At 34.6% G+C, this 26,452-nt stretch overlaps 1 protein-coding gene across 1 annotated transcript; it reads left to right on the forward strand.

Annotated features, from left to right (window-relative positions):
- Nucleotides 1-479: 479 nt before the first annotated feature.
- FBXO4 (F-box protein 4) lies at nucleotides 480-26,452 on the forward strand. The gene is made up of 7 exons (XM_003759919.4): nucleotides 480-750; nucleotides 12,234-12,469; nucleotides 13,640-13,860; nucleotides 20,066-20,141; nucleotides 20,263-20,432; nucleotides 23,014-23,189; nucleotides 25,627-26,452. Exons 1-7 carry the CDS (start codon nucleotides 562-564, stop codon nucleotides 25,714-25,716), a joined length of 1,158 nt encoding a protein of 385 aa, XP_003759967.1. The 5' UTR covers nucleotides 480-561; the 3' UTR covers nucleotides 25,717-26,452.

Below are 26,452 nucleotides of genomic sequence, written 5' to 3' on the forward strand. Positions count from 1 at the left end.
TTATTAACCATGAGTTAGAATTTATTCTCATTATTTGATGTCAGTAGAAGGGTATAAGGGTATAAGGATGTGTGTGTTTCTTGACATTTGCAATGTTGAGCTACTCTGTCATGTATGTATGTGTAATACACACACATATATATATGCGCAAGCCATGCGCTAGATTTTAGACTCCTTATTTCCAACCAGTAGAAGGGTGTGTGTGTGTGTGTGTGTGTGTTTTCGCTTTCTTGGGTTCTCCTAAGATTCCAATCTATTGGTTCGCACCCTGGGTCCCCTCTTCCTGGGCACTGATGGCCTCCCTGACCAGGGGCTCACCCTGACCAGGGGCTCACCCTGACCAGGGGCTCACCCTGACCAGGGGCTCACCCTGACCAGGGGCTCACCCTGACCAGGGGCTCACCCTGACCAGGGGCGCGCCCCGCCCGCCGCGAGCCCTACGGAAGTAGGGCCTGCCAAAGTCCAGTCGCCTGCGCACGCTGGAATGTTGCCGGAGCTCCTCCTCCTCCTCCTCCTCCTCGTGGGCCCCGTCTCGGTGCTGCGCTCTCCATACCGGCCGCCATGGCGGAGACGGAGCCCGGCTGCAGCAGCCCCAGCTCGTCTCTGTCGCCGTTCGGGGACCGGAGCCGCCTAGAGGCGGCGATCGTGAGCGGCTGGAGGAGCTTCTGGCAGTCGGTGGGCAAGGAGAGGCCGGGGCACGGTGCCGCGCCGGCGGATGATGAGGAGGCCAGCGCTCTGACGAGGCTGCCGGTAGGTGAGGGTAGCCCACCTGAGGGAGTGCGCCTGCGCCCGCGGGTAAGGCCCTGGGCCGGGCCAAGCTCTCGGGCCCTGGCCCCCAGCTTGAACTTGAGCACTTTCGGTTCTGTTTTGTCTTGTGGGCTCCCTCCTTCCGGCCCCGTTACTCCCTCTCCCCAGTCACTTCTCCTTCCCGAGCGTGGCCCGGCCGAATCGTGGTCTTTGTTTTAATCCATCAGCATTAATTAAGCATCTGCTGTGTGCGGAGCTGGGCCCTGGGAGACAAAAATGAAACAACCCTCAGCTTTCTGTTGAACTCAAGTCTTTATCCTGAGGCCCCTTCTCTGTCCAGCAGGCCACATTGCCTTCTCATTCACCAGCACTGATTGAGTACCAACTGTGTGCCAGGCGCCGAACCAAATGCCGGGGTACGGAGATAATAAGCAGCTAACGTTTCTATAGCATCCACTGTGTGCTTGGCACTGTGCTAAGTGGGTAGGTGCTATCGCCCTCGTTTTACATGTGAGGAAACTGAACAAACATTGTGACTGATTATAAGAATGATAAAGATGATGATGGTGATGGCTAACAGTGCCCATCGTTGCAAGGCGCTGTGCTGAGCACTTTTTCGGGTTTTTGTTTTTGTTTTATTTTAAAATAAAACAGCATTGTCATGTGTCCAACAGAACATCAGGGAGGATTCAGAATATATAATAAATTATATATTTTCAAGAAAGTATATATATTAGTAGGAGAAATTATATTCATGAATATCCATCCTTTCTTCCTTGTAAATTGTTTTTTGGTGTCTGCTGCACACCCTTTTTTACTTTATTCTTTTCCACCCCTTTTCCCCACCTCCCACTCCCAAGCAGGCTATATAGTTAAGCAAAGATTTATTTATGCATACATATGCAGATATATACATACAGGAACACACTGGCTCTCCACATACACACACATCTTTCCTATACTTGCTCCTTAACTTGGCTTGTTATTGTTTTCTTCCCACGCCCTTTGCTTCCCCATCCTCCCATCCCTCTCCCTTACTTCTTTATAGATTTTGGAGGGTGCAGTACCCTTCATGATGTCTCTCTGTGTGTGTATGTGTATGAACCCATTCCCACTGGGTGTAGATTTTCAGAACTAAGAGCCTTCCTCCCCCTGATCCCTATTCTTCCTCTGCACCTCATTTGTATAACATAACTATTTTTTACCTTAACTCTGCCCCAATCTTTTTTTATTGTTGTTACCCCATTGCTGATGTCAATCTTAAACATATGGTATACATTTCCATGTAAAAAACAATTTGTCCATATTAAGTTCGTTGAAATTGATCTTTGATATTGACTCTTCTATGTTAACTTATCTGTTAAGTTTAGGTTTGGTTGATAGAAAATCCTGAAAATATGCCAGTTTGTTGAATAGCCATTTTTCTCATTCAATATATGGACGATTTTGCTGGATATGATATCTTTGGCCACAGGCTTAGTTATTTTGATTGATGCTATATATAATTCCAAGACCTCTGGTCTTTTATTATATATATATATATATATATATATATATATATATATATATATGTCCTGTGCAAGTCTAATTGTAGCTGCGGCATATTTGAATTTTATTGTTGTTGTTCTTGTTGCTTGCAAAATTTTCTCTTTGCTTAGGGGTTTTTGAAATTTGGAATAATATTTCTATGTGTTTTCCACAAAGGATCCTATCTCTTTGAGTGAGGTGATGATCAGTGGATTTTTTATATTTCTACTTTCCCCTCATGTTCTATCATTCCAGGACAATTTTCTTGTACAGTACTATCTTACATTATTGTGTCAAGGGCTTTTTTTTTTTTTTTTAATCACAGCTTCAAGGAATCCGATTATTCTTATGTTTTCTCTCCTTGATCTGTCCTTCAGATCTGTTGGTTTTTTTTTTTTTTAAGTAAGATGTTTCACCTTCTGTTCTGTTTTTTTCATTCTTTGTATTGTTTTGTTATTTCTTAAGCTTTAGAGCTTCACTGATTTCCCTTTGCCCAATTCTAATTTTCAGAGTTATTTTATTTTTGAGACTCTCTATTTCCTTTTCTTCTTTGTTAATTTTTTTCATAATCTTCATTTTAAAAAAATTCTGTAGTGTTTTCTTAGTGTCTCTCATTTGATTTTTAAATTCTTTTTTGAGTTCTATAAATTCTCTGGGTAGGGAGCCATTTCACAGTATTCTTTGGGATAGAAGAAGTGTCCTCCTCTGAACATGAAGTCCAGTCTTCCCTCATCCCATAAGAACCCATGGGATTCTTCTTTGCTGGTGTATTTTTTTTTTTAAATAAGAGATATTAGTATAAATTCTTCTAATCTTGGAGTAGGAGAATGGTATCTTTAGCTTCACTTGAGCTCTCCCCTCTGACCTGTAACTCCAAACCAAGAGACCCTCTCTCCTTCAAATGCTAGCAGCTAGCAGCATTCCTCCCTACTTCTTTTGCACTTCAGGTAGGCTAGCTCTTTCTCACTCAAGGGCCACATCACAGCAGCACAGTTGGACTTGGCATTTCTAATTAGTCAAGATTCTCTCAGTCTTCTGGAACTCAGGCCCCAACTCCACAAATAGTCCTTCCTGGAGGTGAAAGTTTCCGTGGTTCCTGCAAAGACTCCAGCCAAACCTAGCCAGCCTCAAGGCTCCCCACTTGGTGTTTCTGGGAGGTGTTTGCAAGTTCACAGAAGTTAAACTCTGGCCTGGGGGCTTTCTATGGATCTTCTAGGGTTGTGCTTTTCTACCCCAAGTCTTCCTGTTTTTTCCACCAGTCTAAGTTCGCCCTGAGGCACAAATTTATTCTGTTTGTGAAGAAAATATAGAGAGCTTGAAATTTACTGGCCTATTACATCATCTTCCCAGAATTTTCCACTTTAAAAATTATCTCATTTGAGTTTTAGGTTAACTTTGCATGGCTTTTGTTGTTCTGTCTGTATGTCCAACTCTTCACTGACCCCATATGGGGTTTTCTTGACAAAGATATTGGCCTGGTTTGTCATTTCCTTCCCCAGCTCATTTTACAGATGAGGAAACTGAGGCAAACAAATTAGTCCAAGGTTATACAGTTGTATCTGAGGTAAGATTTGAATTCAGGTCTTCCTGAGTCTAAGTCCTGCACTCTATCCACTGCCACCTAGTGCTCTGATCCATTTTTACAGATGAGGAACCTGTGACAAACAAATCATACCTTGGTATAATAATAATGAACATCTAGTCTTTATTAGTGTGAGTATTCTGCTAAGCAGTTTTCAGTGATTTCATTTGATCCTTCCAACTATTATACTAATGAAGAAATTGAGGTAGTGTCAGAAGTGAGGGATTCTGTAAGACTAAAGGAAGAAAGAAGAATATTTCAAGCATGGAAAAAGTGATTTACACAGGGTTAGACAGCAAAGAAATGAAACCTTGTTCTCAAGAAGCTTACATTCTATTGGGAAAAATACAATCTGGCCTTAGAGGTATAAATATGTATACATATTTATACAGTTATCTTGTTGCACAAGAAAAATCAGATCAAGAAAGAAGAAAAAGACAAACTAAGAAAGAAAACATAATGCAAGCAAATAACAACAGAGAGAGTGAGAATGCTATGTTGTGTTCCATACTCTGTTCCCATGGTTCTCTCTCTGGGTGTAGATGACTCTCTTCGTCAGTGCACAAGTAGAACTGTTTGAATCATTTCAGTGTTGAAGAGGGCCACGTGGGACATTTTGAATTTGATATATTCTCTATGATGTGAAATTTTCAATAGAATGATACAAATGTGAAGTTAAGGAGAGAGGTTAAAGCTGTATATATATAGATCCTCCAAGCTAGATTGCAGAGAAGAAAAAGAATAATGTGCCTAAGACAGTGTTGGAGTATCCCCAAAATCGAGAAAAGTGATAATATGGATGATGAGCCTTTAAAAAAGAAGACTAAGGAGAGTTTGTTGGACGGGAGAATCAGCAGAGACTAGTATTACAAAAATTAGGAGATTTTTGTAGCTAGACACAGAGAGAGGCAACAGTGTCAAATGCAGCAGAGAGATTAGATTCATATTTAAGATATTGGTAACTTGGGATAGAACAGTTTCATCTGAGTGATGAAACTGGAAGCTAGATTGCAAAGAGTTAAAGAGTTAGAGGAGAGGAAATGGAGGTAGTTAGTTGGATAGTTTTTTCTAGGAGGCAGTCACTCTTAATAACTTTGTTGAATAATTGTTTCAGTTACATTGATTCTTTGTAACTCTCTTTTGGATCTTCGTGGCAAAGTTACTGGAGTGATTTGCCATTTTCTTCTCTAGTTCATTTTATAGATGAGGATACTGAGGTCAGCAGGGTTAAGTGACTTGCTCAGGATCATATAGATACTAAGTGTCCAACATATTATTTGAACTAAGAAAAATGAGTCTTCCTGACTCCAGGCTTGGAACTTTATCCTCTGTACTACCTAGCTGCTGAAATTCTTATTAGTAATGAGTCATTAATAAGCAACATTAGTGCATTAGTGATTTTTGTTGTTGTTGTTGTTGAAGGGGCCAGAATTGCAGACTTGCTGTTGAATCTGTTTAAAAAACTGGTGTAGAAACTTGGAAACTCCTTCCATAGATGGCACATAAGCAACTTGTCCATGCCTTATAGTATTATATTTGCTTCAGGTAATGAGAGTTAGGTAAGTGACCGTAGTCACCCAGTTTGTGTTCAGGGTAAAAATCAGTCTGTTAACCAGAATTTATGAAGTACCATACTATGGTTACAAAAAGACTGTCACAGATTCTAAGGCTGGTCGCTTCTTATTATTTTCAGTACTAAAAGTAACTTGAAGAAGCCAGGATAGTAGAGTTAGAAGCAGTCAGCTGATCTCTTTCAAACTCCCCTCCAAACAACTCTCAAGTAATACCTCAAATAGAATTGTGAAGAAATAACAAAAAGTGGATTGAAAAATTTTTCCAGCCCAAGACAGTTTAGGAGATTGGAGGAAAAGGTGTGTTTCACCAGGATGATAATTGGGCTGATCTTGGAGATAGCTGCATTGGTGACAGCAACAGCTTCAGGAGCTCTCTGCCCACAGATGGCTGGTGGTGCTAATGGGAGGGATGATCAGACAACAGGTTGGAAGGAGATTGCAGGGGACTCCTGGCTGGTGCTGGGATCAGGTATCTGTTGCACTGCCTGTCACAGTCCTAAGGCCAAAAGAAGTGCTCCCCAGGGGAGTACAGGGACTTTGGTTGAGGTTCCAAGGTGGAGATGAGAGCCTATGGTCATTGATCAATGAGTAGGGATCTAGGTTTCAATTCTAAGACAGAGGAGAGCACAAGCAATTTTGCCTCTAGGACATTGGGGGACTTGGTCACAGTCACAGGGCTAGGAGAAGTGCTGGTAGCTATAGGAGAACAAAGTCCTTTTGTGAATAAAAAACAGAGCACAGGCCAGGGGGGCAGGGACCATACCTTTTCTTAGATCATACCATCTTGGAAGCCAAAAGCCCCCACACTGTCAGAGCTGGCTCTGAAAACAGTAGAAAGAAAAGTGTGAAGCTTGGGGTTAGTGTCCCCTCTATCCTGGGAGCAGAGTTCAACTTTAACAGAAAGTTAAAAGTTAAGAAGAGTTTGGAAAATTAGCAGCAAATAATGAGTGGGACTGGTTATAACAAATTACTATAGTGACAAGGAAGATCTAAACATAAACTGAAGAAAGTAATGATGTCAAAGCAACTAGAAGCAAAGCCTTAAAGAAAAATGTGAACTGGACACAAACCCAACAAGAATTCCTGGAAAAATTCAAAAAGGATTTAAAAAATCAAATAACAAAGGTAGAGGAAAAATTGAGGAAAGAAATGAGAGTGACACAAGAAAATCATGAAGACACCTCACTAAAAGAGGCATCATAAGGGAATCCAATAAGATTAAAATTTTTGCATTCCTATATATTTGATTGATTAGTTGTGTCCAACCCTTTGTGACCTCATTTGGGGTTTTCTTGGCAAAGATATAGGATTGGTTTGCTATTTCCTTCTCCAGCTCATTTTACAGATGATGAAATTGAAGCAAACATAATCAAGAGATTTGCCCAGGGTCACATAACTAGCAAGTGTCCAAAGTCAGATCTAAACTCTAGGATCAGAACACGTCCATTGCTTCACCTCATTGGAAGATGATAATTGTATCTCCAAAAAATCTTTACCATTATTAGGCAGTTAGAAGGAATATACATACAGGATGTGAGTGTGAGTTGATTAGACTAGGATGATTTCAAAAAAATAAAATTAAGAGATGAGGAAAGAGGGATATACGGGGAAAGGAGGGAAAGGAAGAATAAGGAAATTATCTCACATAAAAGAGGTATGAAAAGAGCTTTTACAATGGAGAGAAAGATGGGCTGTGACAGGCAACACTTGAACCTTGCTCTCATCAAAATTGGCTCAAAGAAGAAATAACATACACATTCATTTGAGTATAGAAATCTATCTTAACCTCTAAGGAAGTAGGAGGGGAAGGGGACAGGAAAGGGGAAAGGAGTTTATAGAAGGGAAGGAACATTGCAAGAAGTAGTGAGAAAATATGAAATAGGAGGAGGAATAGGGTAAAAAGAAGGATAAACAGAAAAACAGAATGTAGGGAAATATACAGTGAATGTGGTTGGAATAAACTCACCAATAAAACAAAAGCAGATAGCAGAGTCAATTAAAACCCTACAATATGTTGTTTATAAGAAATAAACCTGAAACACACACACACACACACACACACACACACAGAGTAAAAATAAGGGATTGAAGCAGAGTGTATTATGCTTTAGCTGAAGGAGGGGGGAAAAAAAGCAGGAGTAGCAATCATGATCTCAGATGAAGTAAAAGGAAAAGACCTAATTTAACTTTGCCAAAAAGCAACATGGTGAAATAAAATCAATACCAAACATACATATACCAAATGTGCACTGCATCCAATTAATAAAGGAAAAATTAAATGAGTTACAACAGGAAATGGACAATAAAACTATAGTGTGAGGGACTTCAAGTTTCTCCTCTTAGAATTAGATAAAATTAGCCATAAAATAAGCAAGAAAGAAGTTAACGAGATAAATAAAAGCCTATAAAATTAAATATGCTTAGATCAATTAACTGAACATGCAACTAAGAGAACTAGAAAAAGAACAAATTAAAAACCTCCAAATAAATGTCAAATTGGAAATCCTGAAAATCAAGAGTAATAAAATTGAAAATAAGAAAACCATTGAATTAATAGCTAAAACTAAGACCTAACTTTATGGAAACAACATAATACTATATAAACATTGATTAATTTAATTTAAAACAGGAAATAAAACCAGATTATCACTATCAAAAATGAAAAGGATGAATAACACAGCACTGATGGAGATGAAATTAAGACAATTATTAGGAGCTATTTTCCCCAGTTATATGTTAACTAAACTGACAATCTACATGAAATGGTTGAATATTTGCAACAAAATATAAATTGCCCAGATTTACAGAAGAGGAAATAAAATACTTAACCCTATTTTTGAAAAAAAGAAATTAAGTAAAACATCAATGAACCTTCTAAAAAAGAAACCCAGGACCACATGGATTCATAAATGAATTCTGCCAAATATTTATAAACAGTTCATTCCAGTACTATACAAACTGGAAAAATAGGCAAAGAAGGGAGTCCTATCAAATTCCTTTAATAGCACAAATATGGTTGGTGCCTAAATAAGAAAGAGCAAAAACAGAGAAAGAAAATGAAAGACCAACTTCTCTAATGAATATTGATGGAAAATTTTAAAATAAAATACTTGTGAGGAGATCACAACAATATATCACAAAGATTGTACTGTGTGACCCCGTGAAATTTGTAACCTGAATACAGTATTGGTTCAGTATTAGGAAAATTATCAGTGTAATTAACTATCTCAGTAGCAAAGCCAACACAAATCTTTTTTTTTTTTTTTAACTTTTTTTTAAATAGCCTTTTATTTACAGGTTATATGTATGGGTAACTTTACAGCATTAACAATTGCCAAACCTCTTGTTCCAATTTTTCACCTCTTACCTCCCACCCCCTCCCCCAGATGGCAGGATGACCAGTAGATGTTAAATATATTAAAATATAAATTAGATACACAATAAGTATACATGACCAAATCATTATTTTGCTGTACAAAAAGAATCAGACTCTGAAATATTATACAATTAGCTTGTGAAGGAAATCAAAAATGCAGGTGGGCATAAATATAGGGATTGGGAATTCAATGTAATGAAAACCAACACAAATCATATGATTATCTTAATAGATGCAGAAAAAGCTTTTAATAGAATACAACATTCATTCTTATTAAAAATACTAGAAAGCATAGGAAATAATTGAGTGTTTTCTAACGTAATAAGTAGTATCTTTCTAAGATCTTTATATCTTTAAATGCTTAGATCAATGAATTGGGCATGCAACTAAAAAAAAGTAGCTTTTTAAATACATTAATGGGCATCATCTATAATGGAGTTAAGCTAGAAGCATTTCCAATAAGCTCAGGGATGAAGCAAGGATGCACATTATTACCACTATTGCCCAATACTGTTCTAGAATGCTAGCTATAGCAATAAGAAAAGAAAAAGAAATTAAAGATATCAGGAGGTAATAAGGAAAACAACTTAAATTCTTTCCAAATGATATGATGGTATATTTAGAGAATTATCTAAAAACTAGTTGAAAGTTCAAAGAATATGAAATAAATTCTAAATCATCAGTCTTTCTACATATTACTAATAGCAGAGATAGAAAAGTAATTTTACTTAAAATAACTGCAGACTATAAAATACTTGGAGTCTTTCTTCCAAGAACCTAGGAAGCGTATGAACATAATTACAAAACACTTTTAACATAAATAAGATTTAGACAGTTGAAAAAATATCAATTGCTCAGTAAAAATAGTATTTCTTCCAAAATTAATTTATTTGGTGCCATATCAATTAAATTATTAAAATACTATTTTATAGTTAGAAAAAATAATATAATTTATCTAGAAGAACAAAAGGATGAGAATATCAAAGGAATTAGTGAAAAAAGTAAGAAAGAAGTTGGCTTAGCAGTACCAGATCTCATACTGTATTACAAAGCAGTAATCATCAAGACTATGTGGTACTAAGACATATAGTGGTTGATCAGTAAAATAGATTAGATACACAATATATATAGTAGTAGTAAATAACCATAGTAATGTGGTATTTGACAAACCCAAATATTCAAGATATAATCACAAAAATTGTTGGGAAAATTGGAAAGCAATTTGGCAAAACTGGATATATACTATCATCTCAAATGGTATATCGAGATAAAGTCAAAATAGGGTACATGTTTTACACATAAAGGGTGATAATCATAAACAAATTAGGGGATCAAGAAATATTTTGCCTGTCAGATTTATGGATAAGAGAGGAATGTTTGACAAAACAGGAGATAGTGAGCATTATGGAATATGAAGGGAACAATTTTGATTATATGATTTTCACAAATGGAACCAATGAAGTCAGGATTAGAAAAAAAGCAGGAAAATGGAGAAAATTTTTTAATAACAAGTTTCTCTAACAAAGGCCATATTTCTCAAATATATGGAGAACTGGGTCAATTTTATAAGACTATCTGACATTCTTTAATTGATAAATGATATGAACAGGCAATTTTCAGAATTTGTAACTATCAATAGTCATATAAAAATGTTCTCAAACTACTGATAAGACAAATGCAAATTAAAACAATTCTGAGTTTACTTTAAAAGTTTATTGATTGATTCTTCCATATTTAGTTCACTCTTTCAAACCTCTTTCTTGTTCCAGTTTCCCACACACCCTCTTCTCTCCTTTATGCTCTCTTCCTCTCCCCCCTTCTCCTGTTGTCTCCCTTTACTGAGAAAATCAAGAACATTTGATATGAGTTCAGTCTTCTCCCCTTCTCTTCATCTCAGAATGCCTTGACATCTGTCTTCCTTTCCTGCTTTTTAAAAATATGTTTAATTTTTTAATCAACAAAAATCTTTCTACTGCAACAACCTCTTAAATTTCTACATTGTACATGTCCAACACACACACACACACACACACACAGACACACACACACACACACAGACTCTCTCTCTCTCATCCTCTTTGTCTTTACTTTATCTTTGTATAAATTATTCTTCTGACAACATCTCTTGCATCCAACACTTTATTTTTTGTCACAAGCTACCATCTTAGTTCATGACCTCATCACTTCTTTGTTATACTATTACAAACTCTTCTAATTCATTTCCTAGCAATAGTTCTGACATATTGCACTCATATTCAGTCAACTACATTGACTCCCGTGCCTTTAGAAAAAGACACAAAATCTTCTGTTTGACTTTTAAAGCCCTTCACCAGTTGGCCTCAATCTATCTTTCCATAATTTTTGGTTATTACTCCTCTTTTTGCTCTGTAATCCTGCCAAACTGTCCCTTCTCCTGCTTGTCACACAACACTCCCTCTCTCATCTCTATGCCTTTGTACTTGCTGTTACACAACCATACCAAGAATGTGCTCCCTCATAGCACTCTACTCTTCCTTCTTCATGAAGCTCAAACATCATCATTCACAGGAAACCTTTCCTGATCTCCCAATATTTAGTGCTTTTCCTATAATCTACCTTGAATTCAGGTATCATATATATATATATATATGTATATGTATGAATGTGTATGTATTCCTTTATGTTTCTGCAATTTGTGATCTTATGTGTGCATTCCTTCCTCATTAAAATATGGTTCCTTGAAAGTTGGGATTGTTCCTTCTCTGTACTTATTCCTTAGTGCCAGTTACAGTGCCTGTTACATAGTAAACACCTAATAAATGATTATTTATTGGTAGAACACAACCCCATGAAAAAATTATTTTTGAACCAATCTTTGCCTAAAAGATGGGTCAGATTTCTATAAAACAGTAAATTAGATTTTGGAGGGTAATTCAAATAATAGATTTATATAGTGTGGTTTTTAAAAAATAAAGTAGTGAGGAGTTAAAATCATGATTGCTTATTGACTTGTTAGATTTCTACAAGAAAGACTGAAAAGAAAAATACTACAATTTATGGGTTAAAAAGAATCATAATGAGAGTGAAATAGTAACCAATGTTCTCCATTAAAGGCAGAAAAAATAGACATAAGTCATGGATGAGGGATTTGTGTTAGACTACATTATGTTATAGTTTCACCATAGAGAGAGGCAGCATGCTGTAGGGTTTAGGAAAGTTGGTCTTAGAATCAGGAAGCTCTGGATTTAAGCACTGCTTCTGATACATAATAATTTTGTGACCCTGTGAAAGGCACTAAACCTCTCAGTGTCCTTAGATTCTCTGGGATCAGGGGTTACCAAGGATGTAGTCCATCATCATCTGTGAAAGAAGGATCCAAGAACCATTGATCTAGACATGATTTATTGAAGTTCCAATTTACCCATTTTCATGTCCTTCTGTATTTCAGATTTATGTGCAGTTGTACATTATGTCATTTCTTTCACCTCATGATCTATTTGAATTGGGAAGGACATGTCGATATTGGAATGTAACTGTACGAGATCCTATGCTGTGGAAATTTTTCCTTTTGCGAGATCTTCCTTCCTGGTCATCTGTTGACTGGAAGTCTCTACCAGACCTACAAGTCTTAAAAACACCCTTATCTGAGGTTATTGACAATGAACTTTATGACTATATGACAATGTAAGTATTCAGTTTCATAAAAATTAAAAAAAAAAGTGACCGCTGCTTCCTGTGAAGGAAGTGTAGTGTCATGCCAGATTTGGAGTCAGAAGATATGGGTGCCATTCCTGACTGCCATTTGCTAGGTATGTGACCTTTAGCAAGTCCTTTTAAGTTCTATGGGCTTCAGTTTCCTTATTCACAAAACCAAGGTGTTTGGACTTTGTTATATATACATATAAAGTCCTTTTCAACTCTAAATTTATGTTTTCTTTCCCTGGGACTTAGGTCCTGCTGACAGGCTAGCAGGTGTCAGAGAAGGAAAGCTATGTATTTTCAAGATATCTGTAGTGAAGCGAATAAAGTTAACCAAGCCCCGAATTTTAGATATCTTAGATTTTAATTCTCTGTCCTGAGGTGTAGGTTCTGGGACTTAGACTAACTCATTAAATAGATTGGCTAGAACAGTTTTCATCAATAAATCTTGTACAACTGCCTATCCTTAATCATGTAACTTTCCCATTTCTCATCTCAGTTTAATTTGATTTTCTTTTACTGCGGGAGGGAGAATAGAGCATATAGCTTGGAGGTTAGGTTTGAGTGTTTTCTTTGCCATCAACAAATTGTGGGACTAGATTTGTAGTATTTGGCAGTTTGTGTACCCTCTTTTCCAGTTCTTTGCTGCCATAAAAGGGTTACCATGAATATTTTGAAATATATTTAACTTTTCTACATTTGACTTCTAGAGTATATTTGTGTGTGTGTGTGTGCATTTGTATATATATATGCATACTCATTAATAGAATCATTGGGTCAAAGGTTATAATAGTTAAATAAATCCAGAACACAGGGATAAAATCACAATTCTACTAATAGTATATTGCTATTCCTGTTATTCTAAATGTTCCCAGTATTGACTATTTCTGCATTTTTTATTTGTTTGTTTTGGTCATCTTTCCCAATTTTCTAGGTGTGAGGTAATGAGGATGACTTGTTGCCAACATCTGAAATAATCTGTTATTTTTGTTTCTTAACTATTGATTTTATAAACTTATTGATTAACAGACTTAAAATTCCTCATGAGTCTCAGTGGTTAATATATAATATAATAATAATGATAAAAGAAGATACATTATCAAAAATAAGATGTTTTCCTTCTTTTTAATTTCTAGTTATGGCTATCTTAAACAGGTATAAAATGAGCTGTCCACATACCAGAAGACACATGAAATCCAGCCGCCATATGTATGGAGCTGTTGCCTCTTTTTTGCAGTCACTGATTCTTCAGACAGAACCTCGATTTGCTATGTTTGGACCAGGTTTAGAAGAGCTGAATGTATCTTTGGTGTTGAGTTTGATGTCTTGCACAGAACTTTCTCCTACAGCTGGTTTACCTCAGAGACAGATTGATGGTAATTTCCACATTCATCTACGGTATATGAGAATTTGAACACTTTGGGCTTGATACTACCATTGAGTAGGCAGAAAATTGTTCATTATTTAATGGTGAGTTAACGCTTTGAAACAAATAAGGTAGATTAATTTGATGCAGTGGAACATCCAGTAGTACCAGCAAGCTAAAAGTAATTCACCTAAAAAATATTGAGCTTTTTCTTAGAAATTAATGAAAAAATAACTTTATGTAATTGACGATTATGACAACCTTCCTGTTTAGCAGATCATTTAATTTTTATAGTAGAGCAACAAATTAGAAAGAATTAGTAGCAACAAATATTTACTAAAATCTCACTCTATATCAGTCATTTTTAATAGGTTCTGGAAATAAATTAACATATAAGACTTGATTTTGACCCCTCCAGAACTGATACCTAGTTAAAATACAGGACATATGCATAAAAAGATGAATAAGATAATAGTTTCCAGTTTCTTGCCATTTCCAGGCCTTTCTGAAATCAACCACCTCATTATTTCTTACAGAAAAATATTATTCCATTACATTTAAATACTATAATGTATTCAGCCATTCCCCATCTGGGAGCATCCGCTCAATGTTTGATTTCCTTTCCAACAGAAAAAGCGTTGCTACAAACATTTTTGCACATGTGAGTCCGTTCCCCTCTTTTATGATCTTTTTAGGATACAGATTCAGTAGAGACACTGCTGAATCAAAGGGAATGCACAGATGTATATCCCATGGGGCATAGTTCCACATTGCTCTCCAGAGTGGTTGTTGGATCTTTTCAGAACTCCACTAACAATGTATCAGTGTCCCAGTTTTCCCACATCCCCTCCAACATTCATCATTATCTTTTCCTATCATCTTAGCCAATGTGAAAGATATTTCAGTTGTCTTAATTTGAATTTCTCTAATCAGTAGTGATTTAGAGCATTTTTTTTCAGATGATTAGAAATGGCTTCAATTTCTTCACCTGAAAATTGTCTATTCATATCCTTTGACCATTTATCAGTTTTGGAATAGACAAGCCTGGATCTTAAGAGAGAGATTAGGTTTGGATATAGATATTTATAGGAAGCATTTGTATTGAGATGATAGTTGACTTGATGAGAATGGATGAGGATACAGACGTAAGGAAATTTTTTTTTTTTTTTTTTTTTTTTACAATGCCCAGAAAGTTCCAGCCTTTATTATAATTTTTTTTTTATTTAATAGCCTTTAATTTACAGGATATATATACATGGGTAACTTTACAGCATTAACAATTGCCAAACCTCTTGTTCCAATTTTTCACCTCTTACCCCCCCCCCCCCCCTCCCCTAAATGGCAGGATGACCAGTAGATGTTAAATATATTAAAATATAACTTAGATACACAATAAGTATACATGACCACAACATTATTTTGCTGTACAAAAAGAATCAGACTCTGAATTATTGTACAATTAGCTTGTGAAGGAAATCAAAGATGCAGGTGTGCATAAATATAGGGACTGGGAATTCAATGTAATGGTTTTTAGTCATCTCCCAGAGTTCTTTTTCTGGGTATAGCTAGTTCAGTTCATTACTGCTCCATTAGAAATGACTTGGTTGATCTCGTTGCTGAGGATGGCCTGATCCATCAGGACTGGTCATCATCTAGTATTGTTGTTGAAGTATATAATGATCTCCTGGTCCTGCTCATTTCACTTAGCATCAGTTCGTGTAAGTCTCTCCAGGCCTTTCTGAAATCATCCTGTTGGTCATTTCTTACAGAACAGTAATATTCGTAAGGAAATTTTTGAAAAGTATTACCTTAAAAACCTTCAATACTTTCTCCTCCTTTACTCCAGTCTCTATTGAAGAGGTAGCCCTTTTCCTTGCCAAGGCCAACTCATCTCTTTATGCCATCCATCTCATCCAATTCTGCCTCCTCTAGGATCTTGACCTTGGGTCATTTATGTTCATTCTCTCTCCGTTTTTCTACTCTGTTTATCTTCAATCTCTCCTTCATTGACTCCTGACTATAAATGGTGATTTCTCTCTCAGCCTTAAAAAGTTCATTTCTGTTATTCCCATAAACTATCATCTTATAATTCTTTCACAGCTAAACTAAACCATTTCCCATGAGTGTTTCCAAGCCTCATCCTCACTACCTGTTAGGTTCAACCAGGTATTTAGGGAAGGAAAGAAATGTTATTATGTCAGAATCCTAGATTTTAACTATGACATTCCTGGAACTTTTCCTTTTGGGGTCCATTTTGGCAAATAATTGGTAGATTCTTTCTAGGTTTATTCTGCCCTTTAATTCTAATGGATCTGAGTTTTCATTTATAATTTTTTGAAATATAGTAAGTTTTATTTTTATCATGACTTTTAGAGAGTCCACTGATTCTTCTTATTTTTATTTTTTTGTGAAGCAATTAGGATTAAGTGATTTACCAGGGTCACACAACTAGTAAATATTAAGTATCTGAGGTCAAATTTGAACTCAGGTTCTCCTGACTCCAGGGCTGGAGACCACCTGGCACCATCTAGCTGCTCTGATTCTTAATTTTTTAATCTGTTTTTTCAGGTCAGTTGTTTTGATAGCAGATAGCTTAAATTTTCTTCTATTTTTGTTTCTTTCCCTTACCCCAGTCTTTTGATTTTGAGACCGCTAAATGGTACAAGGGATAGAATGCTACTTTTGAAATGAGGAACACCTGTGTTTGAATCCTGACACAGATTTCTAATCTGTCAAATCACCAGTTATCTTGACTTACGTCTTACCTCAATCCAATTCACCTACAAGTCTAGACATCACCCTCCTAATGTTCTTGGTTCTCTTCAAGGATAAAAGATGAATAACCACTTAGTTCTATAGATTTATCCTTTTCTGTTATTTATTCTCTTTCCAATTTTTCACCTCAGATCTTTTGTTTCATTTACTTGTCTCTTCATTTTTTCTTGATGTTTATATATATCTTGTGGAAAATTCATATTTTTCTAAGTTTCTGCTTTTATTATTATGGCATTATCTTTTCTCCTTTGGAAAAAATTTTAGCTTTATGGTTTTAATACTTGTCAGTGCTTTTTTTGATTTATTTATCTCTACAGAGTTAGTTCCTGAATCGGTGCTTTGTGCCAATACAGGCTTATTTCATGTTTTTGAGCAGAGTGGTTAGTCCTGTTTGCTCTTTCTGTGGGACTTCTAGATTTCTGCAGCTTTGCTGTGGTTGCTACTTTTCCCCAAGAGCCCTCTGATCATTTATCAACTTCTTGGGACTTTCTTATTGGGAGTTCTCCATTCTTTCAGAGAGCCATGGAGGTTTACTGTGTTTCTATCCCATTACTGAATTGGGAGGTTGTTGCCATGTTTGCCTAAGTTAGTTCTGGCATTGTTGTTGGGACCCTTTGCTAATGTCTCATAGCTGGCGATTCCAATACAATTGAAAATGAATCCTTTTAACAAATAGAAAACAAATTTGACCTCAAAAAAGAGATGTGAGAAGACACCTCCTCCTACTTCATTGCTTTACAGAAATGATTCTACTAATGTAGATCATTAAGTATACTGTAACTTTTTTTTTTTTTTTTTGGAATTGATCATTTTTTCCCTGATTTTTCCTCTTTTGTCTTTTTTTATTACAATTTTTTTTTTTTAGAATAACTCTCTGGGAAGAAGGAAAGAGATACAGGGAGGAATTTAGGCAATGTAAAAACAAATTATGTTAATACAATTTTATTTAAAAATTTTTTTTAGTTCAGACATTACCTTTTACATGAGTCTTTTGTGATAACTTTCCCGATATCCCCAACTGCTAGTGATGTTCTTCCCCAAACTATCCTGTATGCACTTGATATATATTCTGCATATTTTTGTACAGAATACAAATTCCTTCAGGGAAATGCTTTTGCTTTTGTCTTTGTATTTCCAGTGCTTAGTATAGTGCATAGCAGATTTGTTGTTCAGTCATTCAGTTGTGTCCTGACTCCTTCATGATTCCATAGACCATAGCCCAATAGTACTATGTGCTATGTGCTATCCCAAGAAAATCATGGGATTTTCTTGACAAAGATAGTAGAGTGGTTTGCCATTTCCTTCTCTAGTATTTAGCATGTAGCAGACATTTTGATGTTCTAGGATTGAAGGAATTTATTTGCCATTATTAATTTTATGTGAAATGTAGAATTACTATTTATTGGTTGTGTTTTTACTAAATAAAATCGTGTTACATTATTGTGAACTTCCTAAACTGAATATGCCTTATTAGAAAAAGCCCTCTAAATTGGAAGAACTAATTTTAAAAATGTATTATTTATTAAGCTAATATGTTCCCTTATGTATAAGAAGTAGGGGACTTAAATAATTGGAAAGGAGATGGACTGGTTATGTAGTGAGAATGAAAGAAAATAGATAACAACTTGAGTACTCTGGAACCCCCTGAAATAATAAAAGAACAAGGAGAAATATATCTGGTACATTGGAGTCGATACTCTATTGAAGATTTATGGGAAGACATGGAGAAAAACTGTATGGATGGTTTGTGTTCCTATTTTATAGGAGTATCGTTATTGATCAACTAAGGCAAAGTAATACACTTTTTTAAAAAAAAGCTCCCTTGAATGTTGGAATATTAAAGGCTTACAGTAACTCTTTATTTTAAAAAGATATTAACCTTGACTGTTGGGGCAGAGTAGTGGATATTTGTTAGGACATTATATTCTTTGAAACATAATCAAATAAATCGTTTAGTAATTTGTGGATTCACTTGCTTTGTACCAAGAAACAGACTTAAAAAATAAAATTTCCCTAACAATTGCAAAATAAGTAATGACTAGATCTAAAGAACAGTAGACTAAGAATTGAAAGGAAAAGAGTATCCTGGGTAACAATAATTATTTCACTATGGACAAATCACTTAATTTCTCCAAACCTCAATTTCATTATTTATAAAATAGTGATAATGGCACTACTTTGTAGAGTTATTATGAAATTCAAGTGAGAAAATATATAAAAAGCACTTTGCAGATTTTAAAGCACTGTTTATACTATTTTTGGCATTTTTTTGTATGTGTGTATATATATATATATATATATACACACATACATATATATATTGGAGAAGGAAATGGCAAATTGCTCCAGTATCTTTACCAAGAACCACCCCAAAGAAATTTACATTATAATTTTGTTGTATATAATATAGTTGTGCATAGTAGACTTGCAGTTTCATATACAATCATAGCTCATTATACTGTTATAGAAATGCTTGTTTTATTTCGTAAATTAAAAATAAAATAAATAATAACTGAAAAAAAAGAAAATCTCAAATGGAGTCATGGCAAGTCAGACACAACTAGGACAACTGAAGAACAATAAAAAATAAGTATATGTACATATACACAGATCTAGATATATATATATACATACATACACATATAAGTCATTGTTATTACTTCATACAATTTGATATCATCCAACTTCATTTTTATTAATTTGTGATCAATGTGTTTGACTCATATGTTTGCAACAGAGCAAAATTATAGAATTCATGAATTACATTAGCTATACTTCTAGTCTCCAGACTACTTATATATATAAGATTTTCCAGAGTTCTGTTTCAGTTTTGATTGAATTTTATTTCCAGGTATGAAATTAAATATCATTATAACATCATATTGCCAAAATGGGGTGTAATATAATCCCACCAAAAGATTTTTTAAATTTTAATATAAAGAACAATAATCTTGAACTTTAATATAGGTTGACATTTTTCATATTGCTCACTCTTTACACACACACACACACACACACACACTCTCACATACTTGCATTTAAAGATTTTTAGAATTGTTATCATTGTTTTTTTAAATGGTTGGAAAGGGAATATATAAATATTATTTATATTATCTTTTAAAATTAGTTATTTTAGCTTTTACCAAAAATCTTTGTAAACTTAGCTTAATGGCTTACATTGCTTTTTGCTAACAGGTAAAAGAGTATTGTCTAAGGCTAATTGTCCTTTGTTGTTCTCTATCCAGATTTTTAATACTGCATGAATGAAAGTCACATGCAGCCCCCCTTTTCTTCAGCTCAGGTATAATGTTTTATTCCAGAGCCACACATAAAGAATTATCATTTGGCTCTTTTTTGTTCTCACTAGGTGTTCTTTCTTTCAGTCTTTCTCTCCTACTGTATTCAATAATAAATTGTTTTGATTTTGTATTCTTCTTCAGGCATTGGATCAGGAATCAGCTTTCAGTTGAACAACCAACATAAATTTAACATCCTGGTATTATATTCAACAACTAGGTAAGGCTCCTTATCTCATAGCCTGCCTGAGATCTGGAATGAAGCATTTTTATGAGTTAGGGCCCTTTTGAATATCTCCTTGTCTATTTATTTTAATTTTTTTTTTTTTTTTACCTTTTAGGAAGGAAAGAGATAGAGCAAGAGAAGAGCAAACAAGTACAGTGAACAAAATGTTCAACAGAACAGGAAATGATGAACAGAGGGTCGCATACAGTGTGATTCCACAAATTCAGAAGGTGTGTGAAGTGGTGGATGGGTTCATCTATGTTGCAAATGGTGAAGCTCACAAAAGTAAGCATTTTTTAATATTTAAAAAAATTACACTGGCCATTTATTGTTTGCAATGCAAATGGGAAAATGTATTTTTTAAATGTGGATTTCTTAAGGACGTAATGAGTGACTGGTTAATTTGGACATTGTAATTACATGATATACTATAAAAAGTTCTTATTTAATCCTGCTTCTAAAGTGGGTTTTATACAGATTCTCTCATTCAGATAATCTTTGCTAATAATAAAATCCTATTTTTGCATTTTTAAATCACCCAGATAATAAAGGAAAAATTGGTAAAAGAGTACTGCCCCACTTGGGAAACTTAACTATCTGTACAATTGAGATTTTCTGTATAATTGTGAGCTTTTCCTTTTGTATTATGTAACCCTGACATCAGAATACAGATCTTAGGTTCAGTGTATTAATTATCTATTTAACTAGGATAAAGTGACTAGACTTGTGATTTCCTCTCCCTATGCAGGTCAATGCCTTCTTTGTAATTTATAATCCTAGGGTGTTGCCTAGAATATTGAGAAATTAAATGATTTATCTATATTTTTATTTCGGATTTCAGAAGCCTCTTTTTACAAAAGTGCTTTAGACTTTTAACCAGCTATGTTTTGAGAGAATTTATTCATTAGCGATTGAATGAAAATAGTAAGTACTGGAAAATAAAATACATTATTAAAGGCCACATAACTAGTAAAGAAAGGAATTTGAAAACTTTAAAGTTTGTTGATGTTATACTTGGCTGACAGAATTGGCATAGTCTCTGGTAGAAAAGAATAATAGAAAAATAGTATTAAAGAAATACTTTACTTTTGATTGCTAATTGCTGAAATGACATATAATACAACTTTGCCCTGATTGTTATTTTAGTTTAACATAAAAAATACAGAATAATAATCTTGAACTTTTAATATAGATCAACACTTCCCTTCTTTGCACTTCATTAGCTTGAATATAGGCTTAGCTATTTTTTTAATCTGGTGTGTGTGTGTGTGTGTGTGTGTGTGTATCTTGGGAAGTGTGTGATATTGTAGTGGAAAGAGCCCTGAATTGGAGTCAGAAAACCTGGGTTCACACCTTGTGTCTGATATTTGCTACATTTTTAGCTTCGAGTCTCTTCATCACTCTGAGCCATAGTTTCTTCTATAAAATCAAGATAGTAATACTTGAACTCGTTGTCTCACAGGATTTTTGTGAAGAAAGTAACTAGCTATTAACCTAAAAACATTGTATAAATGTGAGCTTTTTAATCTATTGTTGATGGTGAATGAGACAGAGCAAGAAGTGATTACATTGCTTCAGAAAAGATTTAAGTTCTGTTAGGACTCAGTTCAAAAGCCACATCTTTTATTAAGCCTTTCCTGGGCTCCCCACCCAGAAGTGACGCCTGCCACCTGAAAACCCCTCCAGGAATTTCCTTGATGAACTCTTAGGGAACTTACACTTTCATCGTTTCATAGGTAGTTACTTATGTTACTTATGCAAGTTTCATGGTCCCCACTTGGTTGTTGCGTTCAGAAACCATGTCTTAAACATCTTTGTTTCCCACACAATCCTGGCACAAAGATTCATACAGAATGGGCGCTGCATACCTGTCAGTGAGTGAAACAGTGAAGCTAGGAAGACTATCCTGACTCAAAGGGCACGAGAAAGGCTCCCTACTTAGTTATTTTTAAGAATACAATAGACTTCAATTTCTGTGATTTGATCTATGGAGCAAAGAGATGGGACTGATTGATTTTTCAGTGTTCCTCCCAGTAGAGCACTGTTACCTATAGATAGCTCTCACTTTCCCTAGTAGGTTAAGCACCTTCTGCAGTGCTTCACCCACAGTCCGTACTGTGCACACTGTCGGTGCTTGGTATAAATGTGATTGAATGAATATGAAGTTAACCTATTCATGAAACTGGTTAGAAAAAGTCAAAACAGTCAGTCAGAAGAGAGGAGAAAGAATGAAGGGAAACAGAATAAAAAATTTAGCATTAGAACCAAAAGAGGTATTGGAGATGATCTAGTTCAAATCTTTCATTTAACAGATTAGAAAACTGGAGCTTGGAGAAGTTTGCCTTATATGGGATTATAGAACTAATTAGTTAGTGCTAAAGGCAGGATTAAAGTTAAGATCTTCTGATTCCTAATCCATTATTTCTTCCAAATGAAAGAAGAAAGAATTGGAAAGAAATGAGTCCATACTCTAAATACCCAGTGGTAGCAAAGTGTACCACACAATGAGGTCAGTGAAAATTGAATTTAGTTATAGGTTAGGTATTTTAAAAAATATAAGGGAATGTGAATGACTTGAGTATTAGATTGTTAATATTTGAGACATCATTGTAATTCTTCAATTTTCCTTAAAAACTTGAAATCTCATAATCAATAAGCATTTATTAAGCACCTACTATGTGCTAGGCCTTTTATTAGACATTAGGCATATAAATACAATACAAAGAGAAATACTTTCAGGTATGCTCAATACTATTTTGTCAGAAAAGCAGTTGAGCATAGAAAATGAACAATTTTCATTTATTTTATGTAATTATAGTCATTTTTCTCTCCCAAAGCATACAAATGTTTTTCCTTGTTTTTTTAGGACATGAATGGCAAGATGAATTTTCTCAAATTATGGCAATGACAGACCCAGCCTTTGGATCCCCAGAAAGACCTTTGCTGGTTTTATCTTGTATTTCCCAAGCTAATGTAAAAAGGATGCCCTGTTTTTATTTGGCACATGAGCTGAAACTAAATGAACTTCAATTACCATGGATGGTAATGTCTCATTTCTTTCTCATTCACTTAATTTTTCTCTTAACTTTTTCTATAATTGAATAACATACTAAAGCCATTTATTGAAATCAAAAGCTACAGAATACATTGATTATTTGTGATCCATGAAAATTAATTGCTAATCCTCTTCATTCTTTTATATGAGAGTATAGAAGAAACAATAAAATAGCAGTTAAGTACCTACTATGTACATGTATGTGGCAATGTATTAGACTCTCAGGAAATGTAGATACCTATGGAAAAAGGAACTGTGATTTCATAAGCCTAGGACTTCCAGGTGTGGAAACAACCTCTATTAGTATACCTTGCAACCCATTTATGACTAGATGATCATAGTATCATAGAGCTGGAAGGCATCCTGTTTCTATTTAGTCCAAATCCTTAATTTTATAGATTTATATATATATATATATGATTTTTACAATTTATTAAAGATGACCAAATTTGCATACTAATGAAATGGGCATGTTTGTTTACTTTTACATAAGGAATTAAATATTGGTGGAATTTTGATGCCTTTTACTACTGCCAAATTTTTTACAATCCCCCACAATGAGTTATGTGATTCCATATAGGATCATGATCCACAATTTAAAAAACTTTGACCTAAAGCACATGGAAATTATGGAATTTGGTGCCACCCTCCTAACAAATATAGGGGCTATAGTCATAGATGAGATAATCATTTTTAAGCCTTCATCATTAGAATTTTTTAATAAGTACTACATAATTTTGTTAAAATATATACATGATCTATAATATTGATAGAAATATGGTTTGGAGGAAGGAATTCTGGATAAGAGTGAGCGAACTTATATTCAGATCCCAATTTTGTCAATTACTACCTGTATGACAAGTTGCTTCATTTTTTTTGGCCTCACAATAGTTTACTTATTTGTTAAAAAAGACAAAATTAATAATGAGAGGATTGGACTAGATGGACATCTGAGTTTCTTTCTAACTAAATCTATAACTTCTATGTCTCTTGTGTTTAGAAAGGAAAGTATCCAGAGTGCTCTTGGTAATAATGTCATTTTAAAAATCATTTATAAGCTTTGCTTTTTCAAGGCTTTGGGGGTAATTTTTTGGAATTTAAAGTGGACCCCTTTGGAATAAATTTTCTTAATTCATATGCATTAATGATTTAGAAATTTAGGAACTACCATGTACCCATTTTATGTGATATAATAAATTATGTGCATTAAATTAATAAAAATAAATTTTATGTATTTATATGGGCAACATATTGATTTAGTTCATTAATTTATATATATATATATATATATATATATATTTATATTTATATATAATAAACACTTCAATTGAATAGTGAGAAGGGCCTGAAATTAAATAAGAGGAATTAGGCTTGGTTGCTTTTGGGAAATTGTGCATTGGGAAATGATCTCAAGTTCTTCTTCTTTCTGACAGAAATAAGAGAATTAATCTTTCAACAACAACAAAAATCATTGTTTTGGTGATGCTACATAGCTATACATTACCACAATTTCCAAAGAATCAGAATTGCAGATGATATAAAGAATAATAGAGAGACACATGATAGGGATATATGTCAGCTTATAGTATATTACCACTAATGACCTGCATGTAAAAGATACTATAAAAGATGTTATTCAGGAAATGTAGAATCAGAAAAGGAGGCAATCTGGACATGATTGAGGGAAGATTAATGGACCTATTAAGGAGAAAACAGGACTAAAGTTTGACTTCTCACTTCTTAGGTAGTTTCTGTCTGGAGGATTTGGGGGAAGATAAGAATTGTTCAGACTGAAAGGCAAGGATGAGTTCCAGTCTCCATCTTTAGAGGGAATGCTTACCTTGATGAGATCACAAGTCAGTTGAAGTTATTGACTGGGTTATTGACTAGAAATTATTATAGTACCCTCCTATCTTGATAAAATTTGAGTGACCCATTATAGCTTCTTTGTCTTTAAAGACATTTTATTTTTCATGTATTTGTGTAAATGCCAGCTTAGTTTAAGTACCAATACTTTTGAAAACTGTCTTCCTTTACATTAGATTTAAAGAAATATGGTCTCCAATTTTTTTTATCTTACCCCTTTACCCACTATATAAGTTAGTTAAGTGCCTTTGTCTTTTTCTCACAGCCACCTCGAGATGTCACAGTTCTTATACTTAAGAACCTAACAGACATCTTGCTACCCAGTGTTCCCAAATACAGTGTTTTCTCTTTTCCTTTTGATTATTGTATAAAAATATTTAGAACACTGAGGCCAATGAGAGTTTTTCAGAGACTGATTTTTGAATCTAAACTCCAAACATTATGACCTACCAACTATAGCGTTCTTTGTTCTGCAACTTTGAGAAAAAACTTTTATTTCTTTTTGGTCATAGAATCTTGTTTTATAAAAATTAAAATATTTTTTAAATATTTTCTTAGGTGCAGGATATGGAAGCTGAGACTTTAACAGGATTTTTGAATGGCATTGAGTGGATCCTTGGAGAAGTTGACTATAAACATCCACGGTGATCCTTCTTGTGCATTGTCTAAAGGACTAAACCATTTGAAACATGATGTAGGTGTTTCCTCAATCTTGTTTTGCCCTTATTTTGGTTTACTACCAAGTAAGGTTTAAATGGGAATACCTGTAACTGCTGAGTTTTCCACAATAAATCTAGCTTTAATCTTAAGTGAATTTTAAAGGAAATGTTTGTGTGATGGCACCTAATCTCTTGCCAATGAATCTTTTTGACAATTTTTATTTTAATTTATTTTACAGTCCATAAATTCAGAAATATTAGTACATTTGTAAGGGTCATTGTTCTCAACTTTTCACTTCTATCTTCTATTCTATTAATTCAGAGATTGTAATTTTAGGACGTATCTAGTTTTCCAAACTTTCCAGAGACTTTCATGAAGATCCATAGAGCATTATCAGGGAAGAGATGCCCAATATTAATATGCTATTGGAAATAATTGGTTGGTATGCAGCTCTTATGCTGTACTAAATTCCATGTGCTTGTTAAACATTAATGGAAACAACTTTTTGGGGCAGATTTTTCTGATTTTTTATAAAGTTGGGAAAGCTCATGATGTATTAAACTCACATTTTATATATAAATGTGGAAAATATATTCTGGGGTTACAGCTGTATCATCAGACTTTTTTTTCGTATGCTGTTAATAGCAGTGGAAATTTAATACTGTAATTGAAAACTAAGAAATGTAAAGATTTTAATAAAAGTATAAATATATACATTTATTTA

The sequence above is a fragment of the Sarcophilus harrisii genome, chromosome 1 (assembly GCF_902635505.1).
Source record: "Sarcophilus harrisii chromosome 1, mSarHar1.11, whole genome shotgun sequence".
In the NCBI taxonomy this organism is placed as follows: domain Eukaryota; kingdom Metazoa; phylum Chordata; class Mammalia; order Dasyuromorphia; family Dasyuridae; genus Sarcophilus; species Sarcophilus harrisii.